Below are 13,435 nucleotides of genomic sequence, written 5' to 3' on the forward strand. Positions count from 1 at the left end.
TTTTGAAATACATAGGTCTACACATTTAGCATAAAAAATTAACCACCCCCCCCCCAAAAAAAAAATCACAAATAAATACCTAGATTCACACAAAGTGTAAAAATTGACATAACCAAATATTTTCATGAGCCACAAATGTACATAGTTTCTTGGTTACGATTGTAATGTGTACATGTAACTTGTGTTCCGTTTCCCGATTCATCATGTTCAATGAATTACATGTACTTTCACGGTTAAGGGCCATCTCGTTCACGGGACAAAAGGAATACGCATTGCTAGACGCGAGCGCATATGAACGCAGACTAGGAAGCACAAAAGTTTTCGATTGGCATGCGTACTCAGCAACACATGTTCTTTTTGCCATATTACCTCAAAAGTGCTTTGGAGGAAGGAATTCCTCCATTGGACCAACTGAGAAATGACTGAACAAAGTTTGCTGTCATACATTTAGGCCCAAAACAGAATCTTCTCCACAAAAGCTAACAGAAACAATGTTGCAACCTGACGCCACTTTTTTCTTCACACCGGTACATGTATATCATCTCAATGAAGGTCTGTCATTGCAAAAATGATGATAAGACATGAATCTGGGACTGAGAAACATTTCCAATTTTGTAAGGAAATACTTAAAAAAATGTCTTGACACTCCATAGACTTTGTACACAACCGCTGAAGTGGTGTCAGGTTGCAACATTTTTTCCAAGCTAACTAGTACTAGCATGGGTTTACCCTAGCATGACTACCGGTCATGCCGGTAGGGGCCTATGTTTCAAAGAAGGACTTCTGTTAATTCCGTTCCTTTTTCTTCCTCAATCCAGAAAAATCGTTGGCCATAATTACATTTACAAGTACAAAAAAAAGGGAAAGAATTCATTGAGATGATATATGAAGAAAAAAGCAGCGTCAGGTTGCAACATTCTTTCCGAAATATTTTTTTTTAGTTTAGATGATCGATTCATTCTTGTTTATGTTGGCCACGAAATAAATAAGGCCTAGGGTACAATTATCTGCCAGTATACACATCAATGTTCACTCCACCTTGTGATTTCACCTAAGACGAATCCACAAAGCTCTGGAAATGTCAAAAACATACCCGTCTATGAAGCCATCCCCGTCGCTGTCACACGTGTGGAAAAGTCTCCTCAGGCGACCCTCTTCACTCGTGCTGTTGGAGTCGCAGTGCGTGTGGTCATCCCCGTCGGCCGACGACGAACTACCCGTGGAGCTCCCGCCGTCTCCCCGCTCCGAACTGCTGCTGGATTCCGAGTTGCTGATATGAAATTTCTCGTCGAAGTCGGCTCTGTTTTCCACCGAATTTCTCTCCATGTCCATTTACCGCCGGCGGGGTGCACCTAACCTATTATGTTGTCCCATGAAAAGGAGCAATTTAAAGCTAAAGAACAAGGGAAATTAAACTCCATTGCGACCACCAGAACTCAAATCTCAATACCACACGTTTGTTTCATCTGCCATTTAATCGCTGTTTGGACAAAAATTGCAAAACGAGCATGTAGTTCATGTCACGCGCTTCCAATTTTAAAGGTCAGTACATCATTTGCAGCTATAGCTATCCATAAAGTAAGTGACGAAATTACTGTTAAAAACACACTTTGTTTAAAGATGGTAATGGTACAAAACTCCCTGTGAAATTATGTTTTCCCAGTCTGCTGTCATTTTGAAAAAAAAATAAAAATAAAAGAAGGTCAATTTCCATCGATGCGTCGACGCATTTTTGGTGCTAGTGGTCTATTGAATCCTGCCTAACTATAAAGTGCGGGCAGCTGTGGTGCCCAACTGTAAGTGCAGATGTAGTATTTTGATTCTGCCTAACTAGAACTATTAAGTGCCGATGTAGTGGTCTTTTGAAATCTACCTAACTATACTATTAAGTACGGATAGTGGTCTCTTTACTTCTGCCTAATAATTGTAGTGTCGATAGTGGTCTATTGAATTCTGCCGAACTATTGACTTACTGATACGTTTCGGACGCAGAAGTGGTCCAATGAATTCTGTCTGACTTTTAAGTGCCGATAGTGGTCTACTGAATTTATCTACTGGATTATCGATCCAACTCATGATAAAAATGCAGACAGTAGGTCTTTTGAAATCTATCTAACAAATAAGTGCGGATACTGGGGCAGAATAGTTAGGTAGAATTCAGTGGACCACGATTCAAAAGCACTTTAAAAGTTAGGCAGATTTCAATAGACCCTTAATATCGGCACTTAATAGTTAAGCAGATTTCAATAGACCACTAATATCGGCACTTAATAGTTAGGCAGATTTCAATAGACTGCTAATATCGGCACTTAATAGTTAGGCAGATTTCAATAGACCACTAATATCGGCGATTAATAGTTAGGCAGAATTCAATAGACCACTTATATCGGCAATTAATAGTTAGGCAGAATTCAATAGGCCTCTGATATCGGCATTTAATAGTTAGGCAGAATTCAATAGACCAGTATCGGCACTTAACAGTTAGGCAGTATCGAGTGGCATACTAATTAGGCAGAATTCAATAGACCACATTATGGGCACTTAGTAGTTAGGCATTTTTATTATCATTAGCGCTAGTTTCGAGTGTCATACTAATTTTCAGACATGTTTTGACAACTTTTCAGAGCTGTTTTGACTTATTTTAAGCCATGCTTTGAGCATTAATTTCAGCTGTGTCGTTTGTTGAGTAGTATTTAGACTAATAATAAATGGTGTAAATTTTTAATAATAAATTATTTTTAACTATGGTAAATTAGGAGAGTATGTAGGCACAAATTGCAGAGGACTATTATAGGCAAATGTTTCTTTCTCGATGTGGATTATCTCTTCGACTACATTTTGTGAATGTCGTTTTTAAGTATCAAGTGGGACCATGTACAGCTCTATGAGTGGGACTTAAAAAGTATATTCAGGTTAAACTTTTATACCAACGTTTCGCTAATCATAGACCACGGTTTGGACTTGGGTTTTGATTTTACATCAAGAACAATATAAAAATAAAAAATAAAAATAAAAAATATCCTGCCAAGTTCCGTTAATTAAGAAGTAGAGTCTCCTATCTCCCACACTTTATATTCATTTAATAAGTAAAATACTGGCAATTTTCCCTTAAAGGTAGAGTATATCATTGGTCATTAAGTCATTCTTTCCCTTTAAAGCAATAAAAGGGCCAGGGTACTTTTTAAACAACTAACCTGATGATGTAACAACACTCTATACATCTCGATTTCAATTCAAAATTTGCCGAGTTGTGTTCTCATTTTCAGCGTTCTCAAACCAGGACCCTTCCAATCTACTTGGCCTTGTTTTTTGTATCGATCTTCATACCCTCACATGCATGGCCACTGAACTTAAATCGAACAACGGTGCACCCCTTTAAGTTGCTACTGCCTCATCTACTCGTTATGAAAGACAAATCGATTGCATCTTCGCCTATCGAAAGAGGGCGCTGTTGAAAGTGTCCACTTAATTTTAATAAGACCTCCAAATTTTTCGGGATGCGGTTTTAAAAACAAAGAGGCGAAGACATTGGCATTGCCACCCCCTTCAGCATCCTCCCTTTATATAAAAATGTTCTCAACGAAACAATAAAAAGTGAGGTGTCTCCTTCCTATTTTCCCTTTCTTTGTTTTACGAATGAGATGCACTTTAAAATATTATGTTTCGGGGAAAAACACGACAATATGCGCTAAAAATCTGTGGAAACGTACAGAAACATGTCATGTTAAATAAAATAGTTTTTCTTGGGGGGGGGGGGGGACTCTCCCTCACCATTTTATTCCCACCAGAAGTTGCTCCGCATCCATATCCGTTGATTACGTTCCATGGAGGAAGGAAGTCAAGCCCAAGGAACACAATACCATGTCATTTTTCTGACGGATTTTTTTGACGGATTGTTTTCAGAAACACGTTTCAGCTTGAGTCATCTGGGGAAAAAAAACGTGAAAAAAATACAGGCAAAGATGAGTTGACAGTGATGTTTGTAATGTTAAAACTTCAGCATTTTTGATTGTGCCTCCAAAATTAGAATCACGTGACCCAGCCGAGCACACACGTCTGACTGCCGCCGCGTTGTTGACACAATTGCGAATTTCAACGTGAACGTACGTACCAATGTGCGTGGCGTACGTAAACCAGCCTATTAACGGGTCGATCGCTCTTCCGTTTGGATCAAAATGGGAACGTTATCTTCACTCGGTTTGCTCCTTTTTCTAGCCTCATCGTGTGTTGCACAGTCAGGTAAGTTAGAGGTCCGGTCGTTTTTTATTTAAGATGATGATGATTGCTGGTGGAGATTTGACGTCCCTTGCATCTTTTGCAGCTGTTTTTTTATACCTCATGTCATGATCATCTGAATTCTGATACTAGTGATAGCTCAACGTGCACTAGTTTAGTCTACGTAGAAACCACGGCACGCAATGCAATCTGTGGTTGGTGCGCTAATCATTCACAAAATCACATCATGACTTAGTAATAGTAGTAGTCTCTACTCTAACGTTTAAACTGTACTTATAAGTTATATAGCATGTATAGTACAGTAGTATCACTAAGTCTTTCAAAACACACAGTATGGCTTGAAACCTGGGTAGGCCTATAGACCCTTTGAACTTTTTTTTTAGTGTGTTTGGTGAGTTGGAATCTGTCGTAGACAACGCATTGTGATCATGATCTTGACAAGTAGTGGACAGGTTGATTTTTGCATTTTTAATGATGAACAATGAATGATGAATAATGAAAGTGTTATCATTACTATGAACCAGTCCCACATTTTTTCTGCTCTTGTGCGGGCACTTCTCTACGCGTACGCATACATACATGTTGTAAGATAATAATTTACCCCATTGGACTAGAACACGTGTGGCCCGATGGTTAAGACATTGGATTGTGAGCAGGGTGACCCGAGTCGAGACTCGAGATGCAGCCGGGCATGGCATTTTTATTTTTACTTTTTTCCCTAAAGTACAAGTTTTATTCCTTTATTGTTTTTAAGTCAAATTCTACAGTTGATTGCAGTAAATATCGTCTTTTTTCCTGATTCTTGGCTCGAAGATTTTTTTTGTAAGGGAAATAAAATCCGAAATTGCTTTAGGTCTGATTCCCAATGTAAGCGAGGATATAACATAAAAGTAAAGAAAACCATTCAGGGTGGAAGTGCAGTTATGAATGCGATAGATTTGCAGTGTTTTTTACAATGCTGTAAGTGTAATGATAGCTGTTGTTAAAAAAATGCGTTAGCGACCTGGTTATACCGTAATAATAGCCGCAAAGTAAATAAATACGTTGCAAACTACATTGTACAAAATGTACATGTATTTCAAATATATTTTATTTATTTATTTTGGTTACAAGGTAGTTCTAGCCATAGACCCGTGAACGTGGCTTGTTGTAAACTACGCCACGTTCTTATGTCATTTCGAACCTGGCGAACGTGTCCCTCTGACTCCCTCCGTTACACACACTGGACGTTATTTTGCCCATGTAATAAGTACTCACATATGAAGCTGTCTTGAATTCTATTTGTACGTCAAAACTTGCATTTGACGAAAATTGAGGAAAATTCTGGCCCCGGTTCATGAAGTCCGTCCGCTACTGCTAGCTGCCATTTTCTCCCAACTGACGCATGCGCATTGCGTTTTATTTTCGTATGATTCGACGGCTGTTTACTGTCGCAGCTAAAACAGACATCGTTTTAGACAAGTTTCAAGTCCTTTCCTCTCTCACCGCACCGCACGCGGTCGCACGTGCGCCCGCGTGTGTGTGCACACACGTACTGCATGCTGTACACGAGATGAGCCGAGCAGCCAATCGTCTGCGGGGGTTTTTTTTCGGGGTTGCGACATGAAACAGCCGTCAATCTGTCCAAGCGACTCAGACGCGTCCGGGGTTATTTGTCAGGGTCAGGTTAAAATCTAATTTCTACACGTTCGTATGGGTCTTTACTGATGGGCAAATTTCGTCGAAATTACACGGCCGAAACAATCGGACGGGCAAATTTAGATTTCTAGGTGAGTACTCAACACCCATACGGAATTATGTATGTCGGATCGATTTCGCCAGGTTCGAAATGAAACAAGAACGTGGCGTTGTATACAACGCCACGTTCACGGGTCTATTCTAGCCAGTGCCATGAGATAGATATCACAAACGTTTAGGAATATGAAAACCCACAAATGTGATGCGATCAAGCTGAATTCATGAGTCGTTTGTCGACCCAGGTCAAATTTGTTTTTGCAGATTTGAAAAGAGCACAATCTCAGCATTACTGCTGTGAAAATTGAATGCTGATACCATCTTTAGTTCAACAATTATGGAAGTCGGAACACCAAGAGATGTGATGAAGTGGCCCTATTTTTGCCTGAAAATCCAAATGAAAATTCCCAACAAATGACTCATTTAGCTCGATAGCAAAATGTGACTTTAATTAGTTAAGGTCGAATGGAACATTTTACATTGTTAATATAAATTTATCAGTGGTGTCAATAACTACTGATCGTTGGTTCAGTCAATAATTCTAAGAAAAAACAATGACCACAAGATCTGCACTTAGAATCGCAGTGCTTGGTCCGGCTTTTAGGTTAACTGACTCTCGGTTTTGGTTAAATGAGCTTTGTTGTTTGGTGCACCACACATTGTGTGTAGGCCCAATACGACAGGTATGTCACTTTGCAACCCACCCAACATCACAAATGATTATCTACGTGTTTGTCATATTTTGTGGCTGATTCAAAGTTTATATGTTACAATATAGGGTATGTACATGTTGTACACTTGCAGGCATACTTGTACACTTATCTGTACACGCACACCGTGTACACAGAGACAAACAAGCCCTTAAATAACAATTGATGCCTTGCGACCTAGATTTTGGAGTGTTTTTTTTTGGTTTTCATGATTTGACTGCGATCTGACCTTTTTACAGTGAACGATTGATGAATAATGCCTGACTGAGTAAATAATCAATGCTGTCAAATTCCGCACTGTGCACTGTACACAAGGGTGTGACTGACAGTTCATTTATTTTGCACCTGGTCACCCCGGGTGTTTAAAACTCAGAAATAAAATTCCACTTTTACTGATCAATACCTAACATTGACAATTTTCACTTAAGAAAAGTATTCAAGCCTGGTGTGATCAATGGTAAGTGTCAAAAACAAAACTGAAGAAAATTTAGAAAATGAATGAGTTACACGTAGGCCTATATGAATGTTTACCCCCCCCCCCCCTCCCCTCCAAACAAAAACACATGTAAATTTGTAAATGAAAACTCATTGTTGGCAGATGTGTTGTGATGTACATCACATTAGCGAGTTCCCATCCAAAATGTTGGTGTTTTCAATTGCTTGGGTCTGGTTGGCAGCTCTTTTTTTTCTCTCGGCAAGTAATTTTGTTTAAAGGTAGAGTCAGAGTGGACCGTTTGCACATGTATGAAACAGACTAAGTTATTGTTAAAAAGTTTACTTGGTTTAAAGATAGTAATGACACTACACTCCCTGTCAAATTACTCCTTTTGACAAGCTGTCATTTTGAAGAAAACAATAAGAGAAGGTCATCTCCAAAGATGTGTCCAGTGATACATTTTTGGAAATTTCCGTTGTACAATGTAGTTGGTTTGTATTGGGCAGATCCGTGAATGGGCACAAGTGTTGACACGACGCAACATTTTCTGCTACCGGGATAGCTACCGTACATGTATACGTGTGTATTATTAATAGCAGCTCCTTCAAATTGGGAGGGGTCTTTCATCATATTGGATATATTTTCTAATTATTTGTGCGTGTGTTAATTATAGCCCAGTGACTTTAGGGCAGGAGAACCTTGATGTTTAATTAATCAGAAAATGATTATTGCGTGAGACACAGGTACTGTTACTCTGGGCTTGATTGTTCTTGCCGTCTAGCAAAACACGCTTGTGTACGTGTATGTAAATTAGAGCGAGGCCGTCTTCAACATGAGTGTTCATTAGAGGGCAAATGTAATATTTAATTTGGGAAAAAAATGTTGCAACATGACACCACTTCAGCGGTTGTGTACAAAGTCTGTGGAGAGTCAAGAACATTTTTCAAGTATTTCCTAACAAAATTGGAAATGTTTCTTAGTCCCAAATTCATGCTTATCATTTTTGTAATGACTGACCTTCATTGAGATGATATGTAAAGAAAAAAGTGGCGTCAGGTTGCATTCCTTTATTTGTTTTAATGCGGTCCTTGAAAAATGTCTCTTTTAACATTAGTTTCAATTTTCATTTGGCCATTTTCAAGAGTAGTTTGGTGCCTTTATGGTTTGTATGTTAATGCAAATTTCCATATTCAAGAGCAAAAGTAATATCATTTGAATATCATTTTTTTGGGGGGGGTTACAGTTTGTTTAGGCTTTGGTAATTGTTGTATTTAATCAAAACAACTGTTGTGTGTTGTGATACAGTCCATGGGTTTTGCACGCCTCGGGGGTAAATGGGGGGGGGGCAAAACACCACGGGCTACAGCAGACAGCAATTGTATATTATGAACATAAACGAGTAACTGTGTGCAATTATGTACTGCTGCGCTTTGGTTGAGTGGATGCTAAATTACCCGTTGAAATGATCCGAGATTGAGACAAATGTGGCGTCTGATTTCAAGCGGTGTTGGTCTGGCCACCATTCTGGCTCTCTACTGACCTAATTCTTCTGGCTCTGATGAAGTTGTATTTGATCATCGGCCCATTTCCACTGGCAGATCTAGGCTAATCGGAATATTATGCAAATAATGAAGGGTCTTCGAAGGTTGTGAGGAGTGACGTGCATTGAACTGAATGTCGCAGGGTAGCATCGTGCAAGACACAATTAATTCTTCTGCGTGGACAGTTGCATTGCAGCAAGATTCCTTGTGTTCAGAAGCATATTTTTGGTGCACAGCTCATGCACTGCAATTTGAAAGCACATTCCAAGTTAAAAAAAAGAAGAAGAAATGAAAGAAGTAAGTGCGTTTAGACCGCTTAGACATTAGGGCCTCAACTGTACGAATATTTTTTCGATTGATTAATCATTCCCTTTTCCATTATGATTTCGGTTAATTGAATGGCCTACCAGTATTTTTTCCCGGAAAATGCATGTTGAGAAAAATCGCCGATTTTATAAAATTATTTTGCCTATATCTTGCTTCTTTTTTTTTTAAACTTAGGCGATTTTGTTGCTTTTAGACAGACATCATATTCGTGGCGATGCCGGGTAATTTATTGCCATCTTGTCCACCATTACGCGGAATGTCTCCCACTGCAAACTACAGTATTCGGGTCATGTACATGATTTGTACACATGGTTTCAAATCAGGGCCAGGCCAACTAAAAATTTACACACGTACATATGTAGACCCATTGTATGTCATGGGATACTTTTTCATATTGCCTACCTGTACATGTATGTTCAACATGTGTGCAATGCAGACCTGCACAGATTTTAATACATGTATGTGCACATCTGAATGCATCTAGAGATCAATTTCGGATTGTGATGAAAGAAATGTGTAATTTTATCCTAACTGAACAGTGAACATTAATCATGTCTCAAGCAGGCAGGATACTTCATTTGGTCATTCTCTGATGTTCCTATTGATTGGTTTTCTTTCTCAGTAATAAAAAAAGCGGGGGAAGTTTATCTTCGTCCGTAGGAACACGACTTGTAGTGGACCGACAAAACATTTATCATTTTCAGTTTGTTAGTAAGCAAGGCATATGGCAGGGGAGTCAGGTTGGCGTAGCGGTACTTTACTCACCTTCCACCTCTGTGACCCGGGTTCGAATCCCACCTGGGCTTGAATGTGGATTTAGTTTTCAGTCCCTGCCTGATTCCATGGGTCTGCCGTAGAATATATCATTCTGGGGTTTTCCTCCCACCTCTACCCTGTAATTTCTTCTCATTGTCGTCGCTCTCTACAGGCTTGCGAGCAACAGTGCCTAGGGCACTTTTGAGGAATCCTTGGTTTATACCAGAAATGATTCTAATAGTACTTTGTTAAGTCTGCTTTAAAATAACAAAAATAAATGAGTTTCTGTCAGTTAAAAGAAATCTGGAAAATAAAGCTGTTTGAAATTTGCTGACCGCTTGTCTTGTCTTAAAAGAAAAGCCTAAAACAATTGTCCGAAGGCTTAACAGCTGTTATACTGATTGCTAGTAATCACTGTAAATTCCTGAAAACCCAAACGGAATCCATTGACAGTGCTAATAAATACATACATGTATTTACTGGATGTCGCACAGGGGCTATTCCTTACCTCAGCACACGGACCCTCACGTACAGACATGTATGGTCTCCCTTGGATATTTTATGGGGGAAAATTCCTAAGGGGCAGCTAGAAGACACTGCATTAGGCTGCCGTTTACTGTAAAGAGCGTTCAGTATTAGGACAAAAAAATCCAGCTTTAGCCAGCACACTGTGCTGATTTATCAATTTAGGAAATCGCATCTCACGTTTTTATTGTGTCCACGGGGGGCACTTAAGGATTGCCCAGCATTGTGCGGTTTTGGCTGTGAAAGCGTGAATCTGTGTTTTTTTACCCACTAAAGATGAGGAATAATTTATGTGTGGTTTGAAAGAGTCTAGAACTCTGGATTTATTTTGTTCAAGTAATTTTGTCCTTGGTTTGGGAGGGTTCGCTGTGTATTCAAATTTTCTGGTTCCGAAAATGAAATCAATTCCTGGGAAGGTTGTGACAAAATATTTTCTTTTCTCTCTACATCGTACCTGTACATGTATCGGTACATGTACATTAAGGTTACGTGTAATTTTCTATAGACCTCATGTGCATGTACATGGTTTAACAAATTACATGCAGCGAATTAGAGGGGACATTTAAATTAAAAAAGTATAAGAAAATATGGAGAATTTCCTTCTGCTATTTAAGTTTGTCCGGACGTTGAAAATTTTAACAAATTTCTCAAATATTGAAATACTGATGATTTCAAATGGATTTTCGAAAAAGGCAAAATATAGCAGTCAACTTCTGATATACAGCCAAACACCACAAATACTGATTCGCAAGAGTCGTTCCAACAGTATTTGTATGATAGGGGGCCTATTTCTTGCCGAAACCTCTGGGATGTAGAACAATAGGCCGTGCACAGTGGCCCAGTTCAAGGGTCCGCCTCCACAAACTTCTTAGACTTTGTACATGTAATGATGAGTAAAACAGTATTGTTTACACACATGAAAAAAAACCCCAAAACAATTTAAAAAATATAAGCAAACAACCACATTGTTTTTTTATTCTAGCTCTAACTCCTTGGGGTGTATGAAAAAAAATATCATATTAAAATTGAAGGATTCAGGGCTGTTTGGGTGAATGTTTCTTAAACTTTCTCGCATCGAATGGCACATGTGATACACAGTCAATTATTGAACGGCAGTGTTTTTCATCATTTGCTGCTCGTCTCCATTTTTACCCCTCAAAGCAACGCTCATAGCAAAAACGTCACCAGAACGCACCTGAGTCCTGCTTGTAAATTGATCTTAATGGCCAGGCAAAATGCAAAACGTTTTCACTCATTATCGTTGCGTGTTAAGTTACATGCACATTACTGAGCCCATTACAAATTCTGCCAGTCATCACAACACAGACAAAAATATTATAAATCGTAAAACTGTAGTCTCTGTGACAAGCTTGAAAATTGTGTGGATACTGTCTTTAATAGATACAATATCCAAACATGGTTAAAAGGAAATTAATAATACATGTACATGTTAATTTTCAAAAACAACATCAATAATGATACACACAAAAGATACGCATGAATTATTAAGCTAGGCCAATACGATTTGGAATGTGTAAAGTGATAATTCCATAACTACCGGTACATGTATACTGGGTGGATCGTTTCGCTCAATTTCAAAAATTGAACAACTTTTCCATGGCTGGAAAAATATACTCAATCTGAATATTAATTAGGTGCACTGCACTAAACCTTTCCATGTAGTCCTTCATGTAGATTCCCAAGGGACCTGTCCACCTGCCTTGTTTCTGTGCACCTGCCTTGTTTTTTTTCCCCAACATGTAGTTGGGGTTGAATTTTTTTCGCCCAGTACCCATGGCTTTGTACAAAATGTAAGTATCATCAGCCTACCGTACATGTATGGACTGTATGCAGAACAACCATCTCAGAGTTAATGCAGTGCTGTTATTTTGATAGAGCAAGGCATGAATATATTTTACACTGCATACATGTGTGTGTATTTGTTGTTTCTGAATACGAAGAACTAAAAAACCTGCCCCCCTCAAAAAAAAATTGCGGCAATGCAAAAGGTTTATTCTCTCTGTGCATTCTGTAGGAAAAACCTAACTATTTTTCACTACTGCTCCAAATTTACCATTTTTTCAGTCCAATTTTGTTTGCTAATTGGTTTTATGGTCATGAATGGGTGCAGGTCAGCTAGACTGGTTCCCTTAGCGTACAATTTTCCGGCAACTGTAAATTGATCCATTTCATCTTCAGTGGAGTCAGGGAACCAGACTACTTGAACATTTTTGTTTTTCTTGGTTTTTCCAGCATTTTCGAAAACAAAACTTCAAACATGTCAGTGTAACAATAATTTGATCTAATATACTAACCCCTCAAATAGTTCATTTCTGAAAATTAAAGCATAAGCCAATGATGTACATTCCCTTTATTAAAGCAGTCTCATTTCAGCTGTTCTGGTTTTTGTTGCATTTTGTAGCAGGGTGCTTAGAGAAAGTCTCTTAGGGTTTATATGCATATAAATGCGGGCTAAAAGTAGCCAGGTTGTGTGCAGTTTGCTCAGAATAATTTCCTGAACTGTGTCAACAGCTTCACGCGCAAATGATCGCGACTGCGGACAGACAGCATTGCTCGCACAGACTTGCCGCAACCAAGCCGTTTGTCCTTGCGCGACGATATCAGTTGTGTGCTATTCGATCAGACCCACTAACAGGTTTGTTTCTCTGTCTCTTACGGTCCGGTCGATAAAGCCGAAAGTCATCGCGACTGATTTCCCAATTCGACTGTGTGATCCTAATCAAATCATCTGCCTGTCAATCGTCAGGGGAGTTTACGCTGCGTTTGAAGTACTCGCACTAATGTGTGCTTCAACTGCCTATTTTGAAATGAAGGAGAGCTGTTTTAAACCTAACTCCCTAGGCGTTTTTGCTAGGATGCAACCTTAATCCTGCAAAATCCTCCAATTGCCTCTATGTAAAAATTGCATACATGTACAGCCTCAGTCCTGCAAAATCATCCGTTATTTCTTGAATGTGGTCCTTGGAGGGGTGATCACTGCCTCAATCCTGAAAATCCACCAGCAATCACTGTCACTACATGTTGAGGCAGAGCCAGTGACATCCTGGAGTAGTGCGGAGGATTTCAAGTACAATCTAGGCCCAAATTTATGCACGGCTGAGCATAAACAACACAAGGTCCAGAATCAACTGTAATTTTTTGCCATATAC

The 13,435-nt window shown here is 39.1% G+C and overlaps 2 protein-coding genes across 2 annotated transcripts in view; one reads left to right on the forward strand and one right to left on the reverse strand.

Annotated features, from left to right (window-relative positions):
* The window catches only part of LOC119746156, a 33,755-nt gene extending 32,257 nt beyond the window's left edge, over positions 1-1,498 (reverse strand). Inside the window, exon 1 of the mRNA XM_038222965.1 lies at positions 1,094-1,498. Coding sequence (XP_038078893.1) covers positions 1,094-1,332 — 239 coding nt within the window. The 5' untranslated portion in view covers positions 1,333-1,498. The remainder of the gene's footprint in view (positions 1-1,093) is intronic.
* Positions 1,499-4,107: 2,609 nt separating this feature from the next.
* LOC119718742 (neurexin-4-like) overlaps positions 4,108-13,435 on the forward strand; it is a 41,804-nt gene continuing 32,476 nt past the window's right edge. Inside the window, exon 1 of the mRNA XM_038188139.1 lies at positions 4,108-4,239. Within this exon, the coding sequence (XP_038044067.1) occupies positions 4,176-4,239 (64 nt within the window). The 5' untranslated portion in view covers positions 4,108-4,175. The remainder of the gene's footprint in view (positions 4,240-13,435) is intronic.

Source organism: Patiria miniata, unplaced genomic scaffold, assembly GCF_015706575.1.
Source record: "Patiria miniata isolate m_02_andy unplaced genomic scaffold, ASM1570657v1 HiC_scaffold_7, whole genome shotgun sequence".
Taxonomy (NCBI): Eukaryota; Metazoa; Echinodermata; class Asteroidea; order Valvatida; family Asterinidae; genus Patiria; species Patiria miniata.